This window comes from Manis pentadactyla, chromosome 2, assembly GCF_030020395.1.
Source record: "Manis pentadactyla isolate mManPen7 chromosome 2, mManPen7.hap1, whole genome shotgun sequence".
In the NCBI taxonomy this organism is placed as follows: domain Eukaryota; kingdom Metazoa; phylum Chordata; class Mammalia; order Pholidota; family Manidae; genus Manis; species Manis pentadactyla.
In genome coordinates, this window is record NC_080020.1 from 182,637,929 (window position 1) to 182,662,891 (window position 24,963).

The following is a 24,963-nucleotide window of genomic DNA, read 5'->3' on the forward strand; positions in this document are numbered from 1 at the left end:
CATCTGCAAACAGGGACACTTTAACTTCTTCCTTGCCATTCAGGATGTCTTTTATTTCTTTGTGTTGTCCAATTGTCATGGCTAGGACCTCCAGAACTATGTTGAATTAAAGTGGGGAGAGCGCGCACCCCTGCCTTGTTCCCAGTCTTAATGTAAAAGCTTTCAGCTTCTTGCTGTTAAGTATAATGTTGGCTGTGGGTGTGTCATATATGGCCTTTATTATGTTGAGGTACTTGCCCTCTTTACCCATTTTGTTGAGAATTTTTATCATGAATGGATGTTGAATTTTATTGAATGCTTTTTCACCATCTATGGAAGTGATCATGTGGTTTCTGTCCTTCTTTTTCTTGATGTGCTGGATGATATTGATGGATTTTTTAATGTTGTTCCATCGTTGCATCCCTGGGATTAATCCCACCTGATCATGATGGATGATCTTTTTGATGTATTTTTGAATTCAGTTTTCTAATATTTTGTTGAGTATTTTTGCATCTATGTTCATCAGGAATATTGGTCTGTTCATTAATTTTTTTGTGGTGTCTTTGCCTGGTTTTGATATTAGAGTGATGCTGGCCTCATAGAATGAGTTTGGGAGTATTTCCTCTTCTTCTACTTTTTAGAAAACTTTAAGGAGGATGGGGATTAGGTCTTCACTAAATGTTTGATAAAATACAGTGATGAAGCCACCTGGTCCAAGGATTTTGTTCTTAGGTAGTTTTTTTTATTACCATTTCAATTTTGTTGCTACTAATTGGTCTATTCAGATTTTCTGTTTCTTTCTGGGTCAGCCTTGGAAGGTTGTATTTTTCTATAAAGTTGTCCATTTCTTCTAGGCTATCCAGTTTGTTAGCATATAATATTTCATAGTATTCTCTCATAATTCTTTGTATTTCTGTGTCGTCCATAGTGATTTTTCCTTTCTCGTTTCTGATTCTGTTTATTTGTATAGACTCTCTTTTTTTCTTGATAAGTCTGGCTAGGGGTTTATCTATTTTGTTTATTTTCTCAAAGAACCAGCTCCTGCTTTCATTGATTCTATTGTTTTATTCTTCCCTATTTTATTTTTTTCTGCTCTAATGTTTATTATGTCCCTCCTTCTACTGACTTTGGGCCTCATTTGTTCTTCCTTCTCTAGTTTTGTTAATTGTGAGTAAAGACTGTTCATTTGGGATTGTAATTCTTCTCTGAGGTAGGCCTGTATTGTAATATACTTCCCTCTTAGAATGGCCTTCATTGTGTCCCAGATTTTGTGGTGTTGAATTATTGTTGTCATTTGTCTGCATATATTGCTTGATCTCTGTTTTTACTTGGTCATTCATCTATTGATTATTTAGGAATGCGTTATTAAGCCTCCATGTGTTTGTGGGCTTTTTCATTTTCTTGGTGTAATTTATTTCTAGTTTCTTACCTTTGTGATCTGAGAAGCTGGTTGGTACAATTTCAATCTTTTTGTTTTTACTGTGGCCTAGTATATGATCTGTTCTTGAAAATGTTCCATGTGCATTTGAGAATAATGTATATCCTGTTGCTTTTGGATGGAGTGTTGTGTAGATGTCTGTTAGGTCCATCTGTTCTAATTCATTGTTCAATGCCTCTGTCTCTTTACTTGTTTTCTGTCTGGTTGATGTGTCCTTTGGAGTGAGTGATCTGTTGAAGTCTCCTAAAATGAATGCATTGCATTCTATTTCCCCCTTTAATTCTATTAGTATTTGTTTCACATATGTAGGTGATCCTGTTTTGGGTTCATAGATATTTATAATAGTTTGTTGGACTGACCTGTTTATCATTATGTAATGTCCTTCTTTGTCTCTTGTTACTTTCTTTGTTTTGGAGTCTATTTTGTCTTATACAAGTACTGCAACTCCTGCTTTTTTCTCCCTTTTGTTTGCATGAAATATCTTTTTCCATCCCTTTACTCTCAGTCCGTGTATGTCTTTGGATTTGAAGTGAGTCTCTTGGAGGCAGCATATAGACGGGTCTTGTTTTTTTATCCATTTAGCGTGATTATCAGTAGGTATGTGCTTAATGCCATTGTAGGCTTTAGATTTGTGGTTTCCAAAGGTTCAAGGGTAATTACTTCACTGTCTAACAGTCTAATTTAACTCACTTAGTATGCTATTACAAACACAACCTAAAGGTTCTTTTTTTTTCCCTACTCTATTCTTTATATATTAGGTATCATATTCTGTGATCTTTGTCTATTCCTTCATTGACTTTGTGAGTAGTTGATTTGATTTTGCATCTTTTTAGTAATTAATTGTTCTACTTTGCTGTATTTTTATTTCCCCTGGTTACAGCTATTTAGCCCTAGGAATACTTCTACCTATAGCAGTCCACCATTATTTGCTCTAGTGTAGTGAAAAATGCCATTGGTATTTGATAGGGATTGCACTGAACCCATTGATGGCCATTTTAACAATATAATTTCTTCCAGTCCATGAGCATGGAATATCTTTCTATTTGCTTGCTTTATTTTCAATTTCATCAATGTCTTATAGTTTTCAGTTTATAGGTCTTTTACCTAGTTCATTAAATTCATTGTGAGGCATTTTATTCTTCTTCATGCAGTTGTAAAAGGGCTTGTTTTCTTAAATTCTCTTGCTAATTTGTTTCTGGTATTTAGAAGTACAACAGATTTCTGTACATTGATTTTATATCCTGCAACTTTACTTAGTTCATTTATTAGTTTCTATAGATTTTTGGTAGAGTCTTTATGATTTTCTATATATTGTATCATTTTATATGCAAATAGTGAGAGTTTCACCTCTTCCTTTCCAGTTTGGATGCCTTTTATTTCTTTGGTCTGATTGCTGTGGCTAGGAGCTTCTACTACCATGTTGCATGGAAATAGTGAGGTTGAGCATGTTTTCCTTTTTTCTGATCTCACAGGTAAAGCTTTCACCATTAAAATGCTAGCTGTGTGTTTGTAATAATATCGACTGTATTATGTCAAGTTATGTTCCCTCTATACCACTTTGTTGATAATTTTTATTGTGAATGGATGCTTCTTTCATCAAGTGCTTTCTTAGCATCTATCAAGATGATCATATGGTATTTGTCATTCCTTTTGTTGATATGTATCATATTGATTGATTTGTGGATAATGAAACATCCTTGTATCCCTGGAAAAAATCCCACTTGGTAGAGGTGAAACCTTTTGTTGTATTTTTCAAACTGGTTTGCTAGTATTTTGTTGAGGATTTTTACATCTATTTTCATCAGCAGTATTGGTCTGTAATTTTTTTCATAGTGTCTGTTTTTGGTATCAAGGTGAAGCTGGTCTTAGAATGAATTTGGAAGTTTTCCTTTCTATTCAGTTTTTCATGATGATTTAAGAATGATTGGTATTAACCCTGCTTAATTATTTGGTAGAATTTTTCTGTAAAGCCATCTAGTCCTGGACTTTTGTTTATTCAAAGTATTTTGATTAATGATTTAATTTTGTTACTAGTAATCAGTCTGTTCAGATTTTCTATTCCTGGTTATCCAATTTATTAGCATATAATTTGTCATAGGAATTTCTTATAATCCTTGGTATTTCTTGGTATTGGTTGTTATTTCTCTTTCATTTCTGATTTTGAGTCCTCTCTTTTTTACTAGATGGGTCTAGCTAAAGTGTTATCAATATTGTTTATCTTTTCAAAGAACCAACTCTTAGTTTCATCATTTGTATTGAATTTTTTAGTCCCTATTGTATTTATTTCTGCTCTGATCTTCATTATTTTTTCCCTTCTACTAACTTTGGGCTTTGTTTGTTCTTTTTCTATTTCCTTTAAATGTTGGGTTAGACTGAGATTTTTCTGTTTCTTGAGCTAGGCCTGTAATGCTACAAACTTCTAAGTTAGAACTGCTTTTGTTGCTTCTCAAAAGATTTTGTTATTGTGTTTCTATTTTCATTATTATCCATGTATTTGGGGTGGTACCTTAAACTTATTTTATTTTTTATTGCAATAAAGTTGATATAATGGTTTCAGATGTACAGTGTAGTGACTTAATAATTATATACATTATTAGATGTACAGTGTAGTGACTTAATAATTATATACATTATTAGAAGCTTGTAACTGTAAGTATTGTTACCCTGTTACCATAATAACATATTATGATATTATTGGTTATATTCTCTATGTTGTACTTCCAATTCTTTTGACTAAATTACTTTACAATTTGTGTTTTTTTACCTCTTTAGTCCTTTCATCTATCCCCCCACTGCTCCCTATGGTAACCAACAGTTTGTTCTCAATATTTATGGGTCTATTTTTTTGTTTTTCAGATTTAAAATCACATGGTATTTGTCTTTCTTTTCCTGGCTTATTTACTTAACATGATACTCTCTGGGTCCATTCATGCTGTTGCTGTCAAAATGGCAAGATTTCCTTCTTTTTATGGCTGAGTACTATTCCATTGTGTATATTTACCACATCTTCTTTATACATTCATCTGTCGGGCAGTTGGGTTGCTTCCATATCTTTGCTATTGTAAATAATACTGCAATAAATGTAGAAGTGCTTGTATCTTTTTTGAATTAGTGATTTAGTTTTCTTCAGGTAAATTCCCAGAAGTGGAACTGCTGGGTTGTATAGTATTTCTATTTTTAGGTTTTTGCGAAACCTCCATACTGTTTTCCACAGTGCCTGGACCAATGTCCATTCCCACCAGCAGAATGGGAGGATTTCCTTTTCTCCACATCCTTGCCAACACTTATTATTTCTTTTCTTCTGGATAGTGGCCATTCTGACTGGTGTGAGATGGTATCTCATTGTGGTTTTGATTTGCATTTCCCTTATGATTAGTGATCTTGAGCATCTTTTCATGTGCCTTGTTGGCCATCTGAATATCTTCTTTGGGAAAATGTTTATTGAGGGCATTTGGGAAAATGCCCATTTTTAAAATCAGATTATTTGGTTTTTTTTGGTGTTGAGACATAGGAGTTCTTTGTATTATTTTGGATATTAGCCCCTTATCAGATACATTATTTGCAACTATATTCTCTGGGATGGCAGGTTGCCTTTTTTGTTTTGTTGAGGTTTCCTTTGCTGTGCAGAAGCTTTTTAGGTTGATGTAATCCCACTTGTTCATTTTTACTTTTGTTTTCCTTGCCTGTTCAGTTTTCTGGGTTTTCCCACTTCAGTTTTGGAAAATTGTATGTTTTTAGGAACTTATCCATTTCTTCTAGGTTGCCTACTTTATTGACACACAATTTTTCACATAACTCTCTTCTAATTCTTTGAATTTCTGTGGTGTCAGTTGTAACTTCAATTTTTCATTTCTGATTTTATTTGTGACCTTTTTTTCTTGATAAATCTGACTAAGGTCTGATCTTTATTATGTCTTTCCTTCTAATTTTGGGCTTTGTTCTTTTTCTAGTTCCTTTATTTGTCGTCATTTGTTCTTATTTCTTACAATAGGCTTGTATTGCTATGTGCTTCCCTCTTGGAACTATTTTTGCAGCATCCCACATTTTGAACTGTGGTATTTCTGTTTTCATTTGTCTCTCTGTTTGATTTCCTCTTTGATTGGTTTCTTGACCCATTGATTATTTAGAAGCATATTTGGCCTTCAAGTGTATGTGTTTTTTCCAGTTTTTTTCTTGTAATTGATGTCCACTTTCATACCATTGTAGACTGGAAGATTGATACTATTTCAGTCTTACTATATTTGTTGAGAGTTGTCCTAATATGTGATCTCTTTTGGAGAACATTCCTTGTGCACTTGAGAAAAATCTATATTCTGCTGCTTTTGGGTAAAATATTCTGTATATATCAGTTAGGTAATGATGACACATTAGATCAGATGGACTTGTTTCCTTGCTTATTTTCTATTCGGATGATATATCCATTGATGGAAGTGGTATGTTTAAATCTTCTACTGTTATTATGTTGTCAATTTCTCCTTTTAGCTCTCTTAGGAGCACCTAAATATATAAATCTAATATCATTTTGGCTACATAGATGTTTACAAATTATTATATCCTCCTGTTTGACTCATCTCTTTATCATTATGTAATGTCCTTCCTTTTCTCTTGTTACTTTCCTCATTCTGAAGCCTGTTTTGCTGATACAAGTATTGCATCTCCCGCTTTTTTTCATCCCTATTTGCATGTTATAGCCTTTTCATTTCTTCAATTTCAGTCTATGTGTTTGAGTCTCTTGTAGGCAGCAAACAGGGTGACTGAATGGATAAAAAAACAAGACGTGTATATGTTTTTTGATTGGAGCATTTAGTCCTTTTACCACTGATGACAGGAAGAAAATCAGCCCTGGCCATAGCCCATTAACAGCAACTTGGGCTCCACTGCAAAGGACAAACAGGCCCTGGAAAGTAAACAGTCTCAAGCTTCTGAGCACCAGAAGATGCCATCTTCATAAAGCCATTGCTCTCTAGACCAGGAAGCAGAGCAGAGCCATCTAATACAAAGGAAGAAACACAGGAACCCTGACAAAATGAGGAGGCAGAGGACTGTTTTCCAAGTAAAACTACTGGTTAAGACACCAGAAAGAGAGCTAAATGAAACAGATCACCAATCCTCTTGATAAAGATTTCAAAGTTAACAGTCAAATAAGCTCACTGATCTGCAGAAAAGTATTAAAGTTGTCACAGAGGACTTTAACAAAGAGATAGAAGATTTGAAACAGAGCCACACTTAAAGCTGAAGAATACTGTAACTGAAATGAAAAATACAATGGAGGGAATGAATAATAGATTGCTGCAAGTAGAGGAGACAATCAATGAGATGGAAATTAGAGAACAGGAACACTGCAAAGCAGAGGAACAGAGAAAAAAGAATCTCCAGAAATGAAAGGATGTAAAGAGAGCTGTATGACAACTCTGAATGAAACAACATTTACATAATAGGGGTACCAGAAAAAGAAGAGAGAGACAAATAGGGGGAAAGTCTCTTTGAAGAAATAATTGCTGAAAACTTCAATCTGGGGGTGAAAGGAAATAGACACCCAGGTCCTGCAAGTTCAGAGAGCTGCTAACAAAAGGAACCCCAGGAAGATGCCAAGACATACAGTAATTAAAATGGCAAATATTAAGGATCATGAGGGGGTATTAAAAGAAGAGAGAAAAAAAAGGGAAAACCCATCAGGTAATCAGCAGATTTCTCAGCAGAAACTTTATAGACCAGAGGGAGTGGCATGAAATATTTAATGTATTGAAACAGTAGGAACTTCAACCAAAGCCTCTACTCAGCAAGGTTATCATTTAAATTCAAGGAGAGATCAAACATTTCCCAGGTAAATGAAGGCTAAAAGAATTCAACACCACTAAACTGGCATTACAGGTTATGTTAAAGGGACTGCTATGAATGGGAATGTTCCTAAGCAAGAATAATTTTCACCAGTGAATATAAAAACACAGTAAAGGTAGTAGAACAATTACTTACCAACCAAGTATAAAATTAAGAGTAGTCAAACCAACTATACAAAAAAATCAAGGAATACATAAAAAATGCAGATTATGACATCTAATGCAAAAAGTGTGGAGGAGGAAAAAGAAGAAAAAAGTACTTTTAGATTGTGTTTGAAATAGAGTGATCAACAATTTAATATAGACTTTTATATAGTTAGGAAACTATGTATGTTTTTTAACCACAAACCTAAGCCTATAATAGATACAAACACAAAAAAGAGAAATCTAATCACAACACTAAAGTAACCCATCAGGTAACAAGAGTATAAGAGAGGAAGTAAGGAACAGAGAGGAAGTACAAAAACAAGAAAACAATAAAATGGCAATACATACATACCTATCAATAATTACCTTAAATGTAAATGGACTGAATACACTAATCAAAAGACATAGGTAACAGAATGGATAAACAAATAAGACCCATCTATATGCTGCCACAAGAAAACTCATTTCAGACCTAAAGACATACACAGAGTGAAAGTGAAGGGGTGGAAAAAGATAGTTCATGCAAATCAGGAGAAAAAAGCAGGAGTAGCAGTATGTATATATCAGAAAAAATAGACTTCAAAACAAAGAAAGTAGCAAGAGACAAAGGATATTACCTAATGATAAAGGGATCAGTCCAACAAGAGGATATAACCATTATATATATATCTATGCACCAAACATAGGAGCACCTAAATATGAAAACAAATAGACTTAAATAAATTAAAGGGGGAAATAGACTGTGACTCATTCATATGAGGGGACTTTAACACACCACTTACATCAGTGGACACATCAAACAAAATAAAAGAAGCAGAGGCTCTGAGCAACACATTAGATCAGATGGATCTGATTCTAATTACAGAACATTCCACCCAAAAGCAGCAGTATACACATTTTTCTGAAGTGTACATGGTATGTCCTCCAGAATAGATCATATGCTAGGGTTTTTTAGAGCATCAGTAAATTAAAAAAGATTGCTATTGTACCAAGCAACTTCTCAGACCATAGTGGTATTAAACTAGAAGTAAATTACACAAATAAAACAAAAGTGCCTCTGAACACATGGAGGTTGAACAACATGCTTCTAAATAATCAATGGATCAATGAACAAATCAAAACAGAAATCAAGCAATACATGGAGATAAATGACAAAAAATATATATACAACAGTCCAAAATTTGTGGGATGCTGCAAAAGAGTTTTTAAAATAGAAGTACACAGTAATATAGGCTTACCTCAAGACACAAGAACAACCCCAAATAGTCTAAATTTACAAAGAAACTAGAAAAAGAAGAACAACTGACATCAAAGTTAGTAGGAGGAGGAACATAATAAAGATCAGAGCAGGGATAAATAAAATAGGGAAGAATAAATCAGTGAAAACAAGAGCTGTTTCTTTGAGAAGATAAACAAAATAGACAAACTCCTTACCAGATTTATCACAAAGAAGAGAGGACACAAATAAAATCAGAAATGAAAAAGAAATAGTCACAACTGACACCACAGAAATACAATTATTAGAAAACTCTATGAAAATTGTATGATAATATATTGGACAAACTATAAAAAATAGGCTATTTCATAGAAAAATACAACCTTCCAAGATTGACCCTGGAAGAAACAGTATATCTGAACAGATCTATTGCCAGTAATGAAATTGAATTGGTAATCAAAAAACTTTAAATAACAAAAGTCCAGGACCACATGGCTTCACAGCTGAGTTCTACCCAACATTTAAAGAGCTCATACCCATCCTTCTTAAAGTGTTCCAAAAAGTAGAAGAGGGATTACTTCCAAACTCACTCTATGAGGCCAGTATCACTCTATAATCAAAACCAGAGATGCTACAAAAAAAGAAAATTATAGACCAATATCCCTGATGAACATCGATAAAAAAAAATCCTCAACAAAATATTAGAAAACCAAATTCAAATATACATCAAAAGAATCATACATCCCAAGTGGGATTCATTCCAGGGATACAAGAAGGGTACAATATTTGTAATTCAATCAATGTGATATACTACATTAATGAAAAGCAGGATAAAAACCATATTATCACATCAATAGATGGCTGAGAAAGCATTTAACAAAATTCAACATCCATTCATGATAAAAACTCTCAACAAAATGGGTAAAGAGGGTATATACCTCAACAGATTAAAGACCATATATGATGAACCCATGCCTAAAATCATACTCAATGTTGAAAAGCTGAAAACTTCTTCTAAGATCATGAACAAGATAGGGATGTCCACTCTCACCACTTTTATTCATCATGGTACTGGAGGTCCTAGCCACAGAAATCAGACAAGATAAAGATATGAAAGGCATCCAAATTGCTAAAGAAGAAGTAAAACAGACACTATTTGCAGATGACATATTATACATAGAAAGCCCTAAAAATTCCACCAAAAAACTATCAGAACCAATAACTGGATTTAGCAAAGTTGCAGGATACAAAATTAATACACAGAAATCTGTTCCATTCCTATACAGTAACAACAAACTAGCAGAGAAATCAGGAAAACAATTATATTTACAATTGCATCAAAAAAGTAAAATAAAATACCCCAGAATAAACTTAACCATGAGGTAAAACCTGTACTCTGAAAACTGTTGACATTCACAAGAGAAATTAAAGACACAAATAAATGGATATTTATCCCATGCTAATGGATAGGAATAATTAATATTGTCAAATGGCCATCTTGCCCAAAGCAACTTACAGATTCAGTGCAATCCCTATCAAAATACCAATGGCATTTTTCAATGAACTAGAGCAAATAATCCTAAAATTCATAATTAACCCCCAAAGAACCCAAATAGCCAAAGCAATCCTGAGAAAGAACAAAGCTGGGAGAATCATGCTCCCTGACTTCAAGTTACACTACAAATCTATAATAGTCAAAACAGCATGGTCCTGGGACAAGAAGAGATCCATAGATAATGGAACAGAAAAGAGTGCAGATGTAAACCCATGCATATATATGTGGTCAATTAATATACTATAAAGGAGCCATGAGTATACAATCGGGAAAAGACAGTCTCTGCATTAACTAGTGTTGGGAAAACTGCACAACTACATGCAAGAGATTGAAACTGGATTACTGTCTAACTCCATACATAGAAGTAAACTTGAAATGGATTAAAAACCTATATGTAAGACAAGAAACCATAAAACAACCTAAGTGTCCATCAGTAGATAAATGGATAAAGAAGATGTGGTATGTATACACAGTGGAATATTATTCAGCCCTAAGAAAGAAAGAAATCCTGCCATTTGCAACATTATGGATAAAAACGATATTATGCTAAGTGAAATAAGCCAAATGGAGAAAGACAATTACCTTAAGATTTCACTTATTTTTGGAATCTAAAAACAAAACAAAATAGCAATAGACTCATAGACACTGACAGGTGACTGTTGGCTACCATGGGGGAGGGAGATAAAGGAGCACAAAAATTCTCAATCTTAATATAAGTTGATTACAGGGATGGTAATACAGCATGGAGAATATAACCAATGATTCTGTGACATCTTCCTATGTTAACAGATAGTAACTGCACTAGTTGGGGTGAGGATTTCTGTCGCGGACCAGCCGCGTCAAATCAAACAGGGTCTGCTGAAGGGGAAAACGCTGGGGCTCAGAAGAAAAGAAGACAGAAAAGAACTGGGAGGGTTGACACTCCAATGCGTTTCCAACAAAGCTTTATTGAAGGTCCAGAGTATTTATACAGCAAAGAAGGTACACTATTCCAGGAAATAGCATTATCCAATAGACAATCAAGCACAGTAGTCAGCGGCAGCCTGGCAAAGTTAAGGACAGCAGGGCTCCTTCAGTTCCTTATGGAATGCGTAAACAGGCTGTTCTTTGTTCTCCATTCCCGCCACATCAGCAAGTGGGGGAAGGGGCACAGCCCGGCTTCCAACATCTCCCCTTTTTTTCTTTAATAAAACAACCAGCCTAACTCAGACTGAGTCAAGGTATGTGCCTGTCTTAGGTTGTATGGTTGAAGTAAAGCCTTACCTGTCATGAGGCTATAGTCTCTTGTCGACCACTCCCTGTCTTAGGTTGGTATTTACAATTCAACCATATCTTACCCGTCATTGGCTACCATACTTGACTTTAGATCTTATGATTTACAAGTTGGGGGGCAGTCTACAATTTCAAATGATGCAGGTCTCTTAAGGCTTGTTGGATGAGTTCAGTTTTGGCTGCAAATAAGATATGATTTAAGTAGTTCTGTGGTGGCCGGGGATATAACTCCCCCCTTTTTGTTTTTTCTAAATGAGCTTTAAGGGTGCCATGGGCACGTTTTACAGTGCTTTGCCTTGTGGATTATATGGTATCTTAGTTTTGTGGGAAATATGCATTACATGGCTGAGATCGAACATGTTGAAAGACAGATTTCATAATGTACATAAACATAGGGGTACATACATCTTTTCAAATGTGGGTGTCTTTTGAACCTCTGTGTTGTATACTTGAAACCAGTTTCTCAAATATACTTGAATAAGAAAAAAAGAATGAACAGCAAGCTATAGATTGGGAGAAAAAATCTGCAAACCATGTATCTGACAAAGTGCTCATATCTAGAATATATGTATATATATATATATATATATATATATGGAAATCTCAAAATTCAAAAGTAGAAAGCAAAACAAACAAACCAGGTACAAAATTGGCAAAGACATGAAGAGGTTTTTCGCTGAAGAGGAAACAGGATGGCAAGTAAGTGTGTGAAAAAATGTTCAACATCTGGAGCTGTTAGGGAAATGCAAACCAAGACCATAATGAGATATTACCAAATACCTAGTAGAACAGCTAAAAAAACAAAAAAACTGTGATAATACCAAATGGCAAGTGTGCAGATAAACTGGATCTCTCATACATTGCTCATGGGAATATAAGATGATACTACCACTCTGGAAAATAGTATGGCAATTTTTTTATAAAACAATCAATGAAAAAGTTTGAAAAAACAAGAGAATTATCATAATGTGAAAGTCAGTGAAATGAGGTATTCCTGTATGTGATAATTATGTAAAATGTAATCGTGGAAAACTGGGTGAAGGCTACACAGAACCTCTCTACATACTTTCATAATTTGTATTTTTATAATTATACTTAAAAAGCAATTCCCCCTTTTTAACTGTGCTGACAAAGGCATTTCAATGTACAGCTTTAGAATAGTATTTTTTAATTTTTTCCAGCTTTTCTAGTTCAATTTTGGAAAAGTAATTTATTTTCTTGACCTAATTTGTGGAGCCTATATTAAGTATCTTCCTCATGTCTTTTTATTTGTAAAGTGGTTTAAATTTTAGTCTTTCATTCCATTTCTTACATTATCCTCTCAACTGTTTTATTTTTTGAATCTATGGTATTAAAATGAGTTTTGACAGAAACACTAATTTTGCATATGTTTGGAAATTAAAATATAAAACATGCCCAAATGGTTATCTTCCTTCTAAATACACACTAAAGGAAGAATATACCAAAAGAGTAATGGGCAACATTCCAGAGAAGTACTGTGACAATTCAGAGTAAAACAGTACCCTTGGGCATATGTAGCATATACATTCTATTTCAGCCGTATTTTCTGCAACTCACATAAGCTCAATGTGAGTACCCAGTGTCCTAGTACATCTAGTCATTTCCTGATGACATATGCCATATTTCCCCATGTTCTTTCTGAGACAAAGGTAGAGAGGTCAGAAAGAAGTAAATTTTTTTCACCTTGCTCTAATAGTACAATAATAGTGCATTAAGCATTATTAAACTATATTATGGGAGCATACTCTTAAAAATTAATATATACCAAAAAATGTAATGCTGTGTGCCTTAGTTTTCCTATTAAAGGAGGTAGTTGGTCCAATAGTGGTATTCTTGCAGGCAATTCAGCTTTGCCTGGACACAGACTCCTATAAAGTTGAAAGCCGAGGATAAAAATCAAATTTTATCCATATATATGATTATATAGATTTTATAGATTATATAGATATCTTAATATAGAAGGTCAACTTTTGGAATTTGGCTGAAGTACTGCATGGGCTCAAGGAAATCATAAGTTTACTTTTAGTTTAAGTGAGTCTGATAATTCTACCCTGTATGTCCAGCTACTTAAAAAAACTGACTATCACAGCTATAGGGTATTGGCACAATAGGAGTTCCCTGCCCTTTTTAAAAAAAAAGTCATTGGAAAACTGATATCTCATGTACTATAGATCAGGAATGTGGGAACAAAAGCATCTGGCTTGTGTAATAACTACATTGTTTGCCCTGCTCTGTACCAAGTCTTTCCCTTGTAGTTCTAACAAGGGAACTCCTTTGTCTTCTGGTCTGAGAAGACCTCAGAGGAGGCAGCACATTTGGTCAGAATTCTAGAATACAGCAGATGACATACCAGCTACATGGTTTGTAAACTATGCTTAAGGCCCTGCCTAGAAGCAAAGCTTGCAGTATTTGAATCAGCAATATAACATGGCTATATCAGCCTGCATTTATAACCGTTACAAGTATAGTGATTCTACATGCAGGTATAAGGAACTTTTAATATTTCACTATGCCTTTATATGTTAGTGTCATAAAGATTTACATTTTAAAAATTATAACTTACTTTCCATATTAAAGATAACATTACATTGTCTTATTAAAATTATGTATGTGTGTATATACATGTTCATTTTCTATGAGTTTGGTATCAGCAAAGTAAAATTGATTGTCATGTATGTATTTGTTTTAAAAAGACTATCAAAAAAGGTTAAGAATAGCATCTCTAACCTATAAAGCATAAGAAAAAATGGGGAAGTGGCCCCAACAAACCAATTATCTGTACAGACAACATAAAATGGATATATTCTTTAATTCTCTTAGTTCTTCATTAAAGAAAAACAATTATACCAGTACTAAATACATATAAATATGTCTAAATATATAGGAAACCATAAATCTTAAGTGAGAAAACTAGGAACCCACCTGCCATTGATAAAGCTCATGAATTCTATTCATACCTGAATGTTGAGTCATTTTGTCTAGATTGTGCAATGCATTTGTGACTGTTCAGATAATTTCTAAAGACAAATGATAATTAACAAAGACCTAGATTCTCCATTAATCTAACCATATTATCAGAGAATGTTTTATGAACTCTCTTATATGAGTATCTCTAGATAGCATATTGTCTAATTTTGAAATCTGAATAGCACTCAGAAACCTAGCTCTGTAAAGAAAAGATAATATTACTACAGTTACATGAAGGATCTTTGAAAAGAGAAGCTGAACAGTTATAGTCTAGTTTCTGCCTGCCTGTGGAGTTTACAAGAGCCCCATTCTAGGGAACTTAATGGGCAGAGTTGGGAGTGAATTCTGAGAAACTCAGGACTTAATAGCTTCACAAAGTTATTTGAGGGTTGGATGATGAGCATGTGTTGAGAAAACCAAGATTTAATACCTTTGTGGACATTAGGAGTCTTTTCTACTAGTCTGATCATTTTTTAAATCTCTGGCCTGGAAGTTATGCCCTGACTTCAGTGTTTGGGGAGCCAAGTAGGGAAAGAACACCAGGGATCTGAGCATTTCCCATTTAGTTGCATGCCATCACTTAATCCCCCATTTATGACACGCTACTCACCCTGGGGTGTCTCTTTTTTTCCCCCTCTCCAGAGAATAAACCTCCAGTCTCCTGTTGGGGTGGACAAGGTCAGCCACTAGGTAGAATGGGGATCAAACTGCTTCTTAAAGAGCTTTCCCCCTACTGTCCTTTTTATTCCCCCATTCTACCCTGATTTCATAGGTAACTGTTACTGCCATTTCTTTAGAGGTGTCTCCTTTATATTTTGGGAATTCTAGTAGGCAAATTATTTTTCTTACAAAGTTTGAAGGCATTGTTCTACTGTTTTCTTGCTTCCTATGCTGCTGTTGAAAAGTTCAAACCAAGTCCGACTGATCATTTGGGTTTTCATAATTTGATTTTGTTCTCAACCTTCCTTATGCTAGGCTCTTTCTTAAATTGTCAGACAATTTTCCCTTCTTTTTCTCCTCATTGTAGTTTTGGGGAATAGCAAAATAGGATTAGTATAGTCTGCCATTTTCCAGGAGCTTTAAAAAAAATTCTTAAGTGAGTTCATAATTCTGGGTTTCCTACTTTCTCATTGAAGAAAGGATTTTCAGAATTGCATTGTTACAGACAGATTAAATCATTTTAACTCACTTTAAATACTTGCCTATCTGGATGTTAGAAAGAACGCTACTAGAATGTGAAAATAGTAGTTCAGGGTGTTTGAAAGCAAGTGTTGCTACCGTTTTCAATATGATATTATTAACAAATAAGTATTTTTACATAGAAAAAGTCTGAAACTAGAACATGAAAAATTTTAAAGATGCAACAACTCAGCACTTTCATATCCTCTCAGTTTTCAAGTCCCTGTACATCTCTTTTATAACATTTTGGGTTGTTTTAATAATACTAAAATTGATTTTTTTTCCACAGAAAAGAACATGTTTTCCAAAATGCCATATAAAGACAAAGATGCATAGTGGAAATTCCTTTATTCTAGACTTTTATTAATAGCCAAATTTGAACAGCCTGTACTTGCCCAACGAACTCACTAATGCAATCACAATGGGGTCATCTGTCACATAGTTACCAGAATTTCACCAAAACTACCAGTTAAGAAACAGTTTTAGTGGATATTTTACATGCTTTATGACAAAAATATCCTACAGTTTTTAAACGAAATACAATTTTCCTTTGAGAAGTTATGCTGAAATGTCCATTTTTTATAAAAAAAATTTCTACTCTGATATGAAAAATAGAGAAAAAAGCATAATTATCATAAAAGACACATAAAAGATACTCATATAAGAGAGTTCATAAAACATTCTCTGATAATATGGTTAGATTAATGGAGAATCTAGGTCTTTGTTAATTATCATTTGTCTTTAGAAATTATCTGAACAGTCACAAATGCATTGCACAATCTAGACAAAATGACTCAACATTCAGGTATGAATAGAATTCATGAGCTTTATCAATGGCAGGTGGGTTCCTAGTTTTCTCACTTAAGATTTATGGTTTCCTATATATTTAGACATATTTATATGTATTTAGTACTGGTATAATTGTTTTTCTTTAATGAAGAACTAAGAGAATTAAAGAATATATCCATTTTATGTTGTCTGTACAGATAATTGGTTTGTTGGGGCCACTTCCCCATTTTTTCTTATGCTTTATAGGTTAGAGATGCTATTCTTAACCTTTTTTGATAGTCTTTTTAAAACAAATACATACATGACAATCAATTTTACTTTGCTGATACCAAACTCATAGAAAATGAACATGTATATACACACATACATAATTTTAATAAGACAATGTAATGTTATCTTTAATATGGAAAGTAAGTTATAATTTTTAAAATGTAAATCTTTATGACACTAACATATAAAGGCATAGTGAAATATTAAAAGTTCCTTATACCTGCATGTAGAATCACTATACTTGTAACGGTTATAAATGCAGGCTGATATAGCCATGTTATATTGCTGATTCAAATACTGCAAGCTTTGCTTCTAGGCAGGGCCTTAAGCATAGTTTACAAACCATGTAGCTGGTATGTCATCTGCTGTATTCTAGAATTCTGACCAAATGTGCTGCCTCCTCTGAGGTCTTCTCAGACCAGAAGACAAAGGAGTTCCCTTGTTAGAACTACAAGGGAAAGACTTGGTACAGAGCAGGGCAAACAATGTAGTTATTACACAAGCCAGATGCTTTTGTTCCCACATTCCTGATCTATAGTACATGAGATATCAGTTTTCCAATGACTTTTTTTTTTAAAAAGGGCAGGGAACTCCTATTGTGCCAATACCCTATAGCTGTGATAGTCAGTTTTTTTAAGTAGCTGGACATACAGGGTAGAATTATCAGACTCACTTAAACTAAAAGTAAACTTATGATTTCCTTGAGCCCATGCAGTACTTCAGCCAAATTCCAAAAGTTGACCTTCTATATTAAGATATCTATATAATCTATAAAATCTATATAATCATATATATGGATAAAATTTGATTTTTATCCTCGGCTTTCAACTTTATAGGAGTCTGTGTCCAGGCTAAGCTGAATTGCCTGCAAGAATACCACTACTGGACCAACTCCTAAGAATGCATCTTTGAGAGCCTGGAGGTGACTCTAAGCAATTTCTATCCACCTATGGAAAAGGATCTAACCTAGAGTTGGATAACCCATGCCCCCTCATCAAAGATATTTAAGCTTTACTGGGATTCACAGGTTATTTCATCCTCCATTTTTCTAACTTCATTGCCCTGCTTAATGAACCATCTCAAAAAACTAAGGCTTTGCCTGAGTTCTGATTCATAAATTCTCCGCATAGTTTTAACTAACTGAGACAATTAGGAGTAAACAACAAGCAGGCACCTAGACATAGCTATGCCTAACCTAATCAACAACGTTTTAGAGATAAGCCCTGAAAGATAAGGCAGATAGACCAGGAACTGGGGAACTCATCTGCCAATAAGCCTGTTTCTGTGTATCAAAAAGAAAAGCTGAAATATAAGTCCTACACTGAAGGGTTACTATGGCAAGGAAATAATAATTTATTGCATTCATTTGTAAACTATAACTGCACAGTAATTTTGACTTCCACACCTGCTTTTTTTCTTCACCACTGTAACTTCACAAACACACTCCAATCAACTAGTTAGGAAGGACATCAGAGTAAGAAACCTGAGAAGATTTAGGAGAAACCTTCTGATGTGCCAAGCAATAGACAACAGTCATCAAGAGATACTATCAAGATTGAAGACACCATTTTCCTCCAGGACACATCCATACTATTCATTTTAGCTAAAATGTTCCTATAGCCTTTCGGAATCACAGTTGTACCAACTGCCTCACATTCAGCTTAGAGTTGTTACATGTTCAGTCAGATTCATCAACTCTTCGCCTGTTCCCCACATTTCTCGTTACTTTCTCACCCCACGCTCCAATCACAGAAGGTATGCAAGAAGTAACAAACTCCCAACAACCTCATGTCCAGCTTTGAAATCTGCTATAAGAGGAGCCAATTTTCTAAAACCAGAAAGTGCTAAAACACATGTAGAACTTTTATTGGCTTAAACCCTGCATCTACCACTCAAATCTATGCCTTTGAGTTACAACTATGTACCAGATTACCACACAAAAGATAGAATATGGACAGGTAATACATAAATAAACAGGAAAAATTATTAAGGATGTCATGTTTGGTGCAGCAGAGGGAGGGAATTTGTCAGTATAGCCGTAGCCATAGGCTTTTTGTTGCTCTTACTTTGTACTATACCTTAATTTGCATAAAATATGCATTGAGCCACTGAAGATAAAATACATATCTATTTAAGTCATTCATATTAACATTTTCTAGATGTGTAAAAGTTACTATATAGAAAATATTGGAAACAAGACAGAACAAGTAATTTTGTTAAATTATAATTTTCATCATCATAATACATTATTTATCAATTGCAAAGAAATTCTACTCTTCTAGATGGAATAGAAGTCTCTGCTTGGACACTCCAACTTTAATCTGAGGTTGTCAAACACTGATATTATTGCATGGCCTTTTAAAAGCCTTTGGGTTAAAGAACGATAAAATGTGGTTTTAGTTATTCGCATGCCTGTGCAACAAAGCATTTGGGAAGTGTGACTGACAGTCCAGGAGTATGTATAAGGGAAAACCTATGCTTATGTCTGCTTCAGTGACTTTATTAGCCACACCTTCTAAATTGTAAACTGTCATTCATGGTAGCATAGTGATGTTTTAAATAAGTCAAGTTATAATACCCCTACTTCTTTTGTCTTAATGCCTAAAGGTAGGTTCAAAAAGTGCTCTTATGTTTTGGCTCATAAAAACATCCATCTGGGAAAAAAGTAAATAATAAATCCAAATAACAAAGAGCAATTCACAGATTTATGACACTATTCATATATAAATTGTATATTTAAACATCACAATTAGCTAATTCAGCTATCATTATAGTTCAGCAACTATTTCATATGAGGACGAAAAAGAAAATAATCTTATTAACTGGTTACAAGTTTTGCAGTATTTTAAAACATACTACTTAGCAATATATAATGAATTTAAAATGCTATTAATGCTGAAGCTTCACTGGAAGTCTTTGCTATCTTTGTAAAGAACTATGGAAGATCTGTGTTTTAAAGCATGCTGTATTTTATGAGAATTGCTTAATTTTACATTAAAATATTAAACAGAAACATATATTCACATATTTTCTAACCACTGCACAACTTTCAACTGAAATAATGGATGAAAACAAATATTAGAGTTTACTGACTTCACACTAATAATACTCTAAATATCCTTTCCTGAATATTAGATAATTTTAATCTCAACTAGTCTTAATAATAATAGCAATATGAATTCATTGAAAAAATTCAAATTGTATAGAAAAGTACAATATGCTCAATGAATCCCTCAGAATCCCTTCTTTCCCTGACCAAAAACCTTACTTGCAACAAAATGGCTTTTGTAATCTAAATTTCAATAAGGTAGTAATTCAAATAAAAGCACTTTTATTATTTTTACTATGAATTACCAAATTTTATTCTGGGCAGTGTTCAGACTTTGAAGTAAAGACCTTTCTGTATAATTGCTCAGTAACTTAGTCTTCAATAGTGACATTTCTAATTTCTCCTACCTGAACAGATATGAAGGATATGTCAGTGGTTGGAGGCAATCTTAAGGGACATTGTTAGTCTTTATCTGTAGATTCAACTGCAGGATTCTTGGGTTATTTTTGAGGGGGACCAAACCACAAAACTATGTCTTAGGAAGCCTACTTATCTGACAAGTAAGAAAAGATAAACACCTGTAAGTGGATGCTTAAAGCCCAAACTAGTTTTGAAGTAACAAGAAAGGGAAAGCTAGCAGTTCAAATTTCAGTCACTTTTCATCTAAATCCATCAATGTGTGCACTGGTCCATTAATTATGTGGCCTAGCACAAAATGATATGTTAGTCTTCCCTTTTACTCTAGGATGACAGCTGCGAGGTAAGATTTTAGTTCAGGAGAAAGAAAGCTATTTCAAATACTTTGTTAGTCTCAAGAATTTGCCTGAGTCATTAATGAACATGAAAAACTACTAATGAGAAGAATCAAACCAATTTGTTTTGTTGATCACTCTGTTAGAACCAAAACAAAATGGGGTGAGATGAATTATTCTTCTTTTGACTCCCCCCACCAACCATTAAAAATGTAAAAGTCATTCTTAGCTTATAAATTACAAAAAAACAGGCAGCAGGCTGGATTTGGCCTACCCATAGTTTGGTGACTCTTGTACTAATAGATTATTTTGATTCTTGTTTTTTAAACTAATTTCTATGCTTCCAAGGAAAACCATGTCACTGAGATTTTTGTTTTAAATCATGTTAAAGTATTTAGTAGCTTTTTAAAAGCCTATCTATGAGTTACCAGAATAAGTGAAAATAATGCCATTTAAAACATTTCACCGAGATGAAAACAATTCATTGTCTTGAGACCATATTGTTGTAATAGTTCTTAACAGAGAACATCAGTTTTCAGTATAAAATCTTTGGTTCCATTTATTATGTTTGAAATTTTCCTATGCTAATAAATTTTTAGAAAAATAGCAATTAAGTTTGGTCATTTCCTCAATTACCTATTTTAGATGAGTTTTGAGTGTGTGTGTATGTGTATTTTTTTAACTTAAATTACATTTGTTTTTTTGAATAATGAATACATGCATAAAGTTCAAAATTCGAAGGTATAGTTTCTAATGTAAAGTTCTAATCTCAAACCTGATCTGTAGCATACCCAATATCCTCTTCTGTGGCAAGTAATGTTACCAGTTATATAAATGTAAATGTAACATATATACCCATACTTGTATAGTAATTTTACAAGTTATATAATTTTTATGGTAAGTCATTATGTTTTAAAATATATACTTTCTGATAACAAGTTATTATATATGTACATTATGTAGAATTCAAACATTGATGAAATGTTTAATTTGGAAAATAAAAGCTCTATTCTCCAAATTAAATACTTTCCAAATTAAAATACTTCGTGTTTTAAATTGCCCTTTTTAAAAAATTTAACAAAATATTTTGGAAAGTTCTATGTCAGTATATACAGAGATTGACACCCCTTCTCATTTTTAACAGCTATATTAAATTGTATAGATATACTATAATTTGTTTAATTAGTATCCTATTGCTGGATATTTGGGTTATTCCCTGTTTTTGTGAAAATCAGTGCTGCCAGATGATTCTGAAAAGATGGCATCAGCGTAGTATTTGAGTCTCCTTGAAACCCCTTATAATAACAGAAAGAGCAAGTAGGAGAGTGAGCCCCCAAACCCACAGGCAATGTCTAAAAATAGTGACAACATATTTTTATTAATTTCAAAATATAAATGGGTTTGAGACAAATCACTAGCTACAAGATGCACTAAAAAGTTACTTCATGGGCTTACAAAGCCCCTGGTAAGTGTTGACACAATGTCATTTCTGCCCACTGCTCTGAATGTCAAACTGAAGAAATTCAATGAAGCAGAGGTAAATGTGGCAGTAACTATGACTCTCTTAAGGTAATCAAATGCTTCATCACTTAATTGGTGACATGCATGAATGGTTGAATAAGAGTCCCACTGTCCCTACCTACTATCTAGTGAAATCACTGGCAAGGGAACACGCTTGGTAGAATCAGCAGGGACAGAAGACCTTATGGAGCTTGACTCTAGACTGGTCAGTGAAGAGACTTGATAAATGTACAAATGGGAGGCTTCCAACACCTCCCTACCTTCCTGCATCCCTGCAAAGGGGTGGAATGGGGCAGCCTTGTGGGCCTTCTCTGAAATGCCACTACTCTGTTTTTTTCACTAACACCAGTAAGGGGAGTGGAATGGATGAACTCTAACGGCTTCTACTTCTGGCTCCAAGCACCCAGTCACACCAGCTAGGCTCAACCCACTCCAGAGATAGTGACAGGCAGGGAGTTGAACTGGTATTGTACACCTGTGGAAAGGTAATGCACAAGTGTCCTAAGGAGGACAGAAACCTCCCATGGATCAGAAAAGCAAAAAAATCTCACCTGTTCTTGATTATCATTATTAATACAGACTAAAAGTAGGGACACACACACACACACACACACACACACACACACACACACACACACACAAACCACAAATAATAAAACTTGTAGGAAAAGCAAGGGGAGGGTAAGGGACTTCTTAAGGCCCTGAGGGATGGGGAACTCAAGTACTAACTAGAAAATTTTGTAGGGCTATTCTCAGAACAGCAGCAGAAACTAGAGTAGACCCTACAGGCTATAATTTGTGGAAAAAAGAGAACTGTGGGAAGGTATGGAGGTGCAGGAATGTTCTACATTCAGGGCCCTATGAACACTTAAAACTAACAAATAAAAATACTCTTTCTAGATAAATCCCCAAACTGAGGGGAAGCAGCAGGGAGTAGAGCCCAAATTGTGCCTACCAAGCACAGTAGGGCCACAGGAATAAGAAGGCTGAAATTAAAGGGAAGAATATGTGTTATGGTCTGAATGTTTGTGTCCCCCAAAACTCATACAGTGAAATCCCAACCCCTAAAGTGATAGTATTAGGAAGTGGGGACTTTGGATGGTGATTAGGTCATGAGGATGGAGCCTTCAAGAATGGGATTAGCACCACTATATAAGAGGTTCCAAAGAGATCCCTCACCCTCTTCAACCACAACAGGATTTACTGAGAGGTTGGCAGTCTGCAACACAGAAGAGGACCTTCACCCAAACATGGCCATGATGGCACCCTGATCTTGGACTTTCAGCCTCCAGAACTGTAAGAAATAAATGCCTGCTGAATATAAGACTCCCCATTTGTGATATTTTATTATAGCAGCCTGAATGGACTAAGACAATAGGAGACTCTATTTATAACTACTTGATGAACAAAACAACAGATTCAGATGCTCCAGACCATGAAGATAAAAAAGTTATCTTGGCCTACCTGCCCTCTTAAAAATGTAGAAAAAAAATTCTCATAAAATGAATAATAGTAAAATATTATGATGAAATCTCATATAAAGTTACTCTTAAAAAAAAGAATAAGGAACAGAATAATTTCCCTACAAGCAAATGAAAGCACTCCAGAAAAACATCCCCACAAAAAGATGAAAACTAACCCTAATATTTGAAAATAATATTAAATAAATACAATGATATAAGTCATGGAGAAACCCCAAAATCCATGAACATCTACAACAAAATCAGTATTAGGAAACTCAGAAATGAGATGATCAAAGAAATAAAAGGGGAAAAAATCACTTAAGAAATGAGGTTAAACTAGAAGGATCACAAGACCAAACATACACAATGACTTTTGATAATTAGAGAATTTAAAGGAAGTGATACTTGAAAACCAAAAATAAATTAAGGAAACCATCAACAAAATGAATAGGCAACCTACTAAGTGGGAGAAATTATTTTCAAATCATATATCTGATAAGGAGTTAATATCCAAAATATATAAAGAACTCATATATATGCAACAAAGTTTGATGAAAAACTGGGAAGAGGACCTGAACATTTTTCCAAAAATGACAATACATATGCCCAGCAGGTATATGAAAAGGTGCTTATCATCACTAATCATCAGGAAATTAAAATCAAAACCACCATGAGATATCACCTCATACTTGTTAGAATGGCTGCATCATAAAGACAAGAAATAACAAGTGTTGGTGAAGATTTGGAGATAAAAGAACCTTCACACAATGTAGGTGGGAATGTAAAGTGGTGCAACCAGTATGGGGGTTCCTCAAAAATTAAAAATAGAACTACTATATAATCTAGCAATCTCATTTCTAGGTATAAATCCAAAGGAATTCCAAAATCAGGATCTTGAAGAGATATCTACCATCCCACTTTTCTTGTAGCATTATTCACAAAATCCAAGACATGGATGCAACTTAAGTATCCAGTGATAGATGAATTGATAAAGAAAATGTGAAATATATATATATATATATATATATATATATATATATATATATAATTGAACATTATTCAGCCACAATGAAAAGAATGAAATCCTGCCATCTCTGACAACATGGATTGATCTTGAGGACCTTTATGCTAAGTGAAATAGTCAGACAGAAAAAGATAAATACTGTATGTCACACTTATGTGTGGAATCTTAAAAAAATGAAAAACAGAACAATAAGAATGAGCTCTTATATAGAGAACATATCAGTGGTTGCCTGAGGTGGACATTAGGGGATAATCAAAATGAGAGAAGGGGGTCAGAAAGTACAAATTTCTAATTATAAAAAGAGTAAGTCACAGGAACGTAATGTACAGCATGGTGACTATAGTATAGTTAATAATACTGTATTGCTTATTTGAAATTAGCTAGGAAAGTTATCTCAAAAGTTATTAGCACAAGAAAAAATAACTATGTATGGTGATGGATGTTTACTGGACTTACTGTGATCACTTTGCAATATATACAAGTA

At 34.1% G+C, this 24,963-nt stretch overlaps 1 protein-coding gene across 4 annotated transcripts in view; it reads left to right on the forward strand.

The window, feature by feature from the left end:
- Nucleotides 1–24,963, forward strand: part of WDPCP (WD repeat containing planar cell polarity effector) — a 429,599-nt gene that overhangs the window by 281,747 nt on the left and 122,889 nt on the right. The window contains exon 15 of one of the 4 annotated variants that reach the window (XM_057497149.1): nucleotides 17,507–21,265. The exons of the other annotated variants lie outside the window; for them this stretch is intronic. Coding sequence (XP_057353132.1) covers nucleotides 17,507–17,568 — 62 coding nt within the window. The 3' untranslated portion in view covers nucleotides 17,569–21,265. Of the gene's footprint in view, nucleotides 1–17,506; nucleotides 21,266–24,963 lie in introns of those variants that run through there. 4 annotated transcript variants of the gene reach the window in all.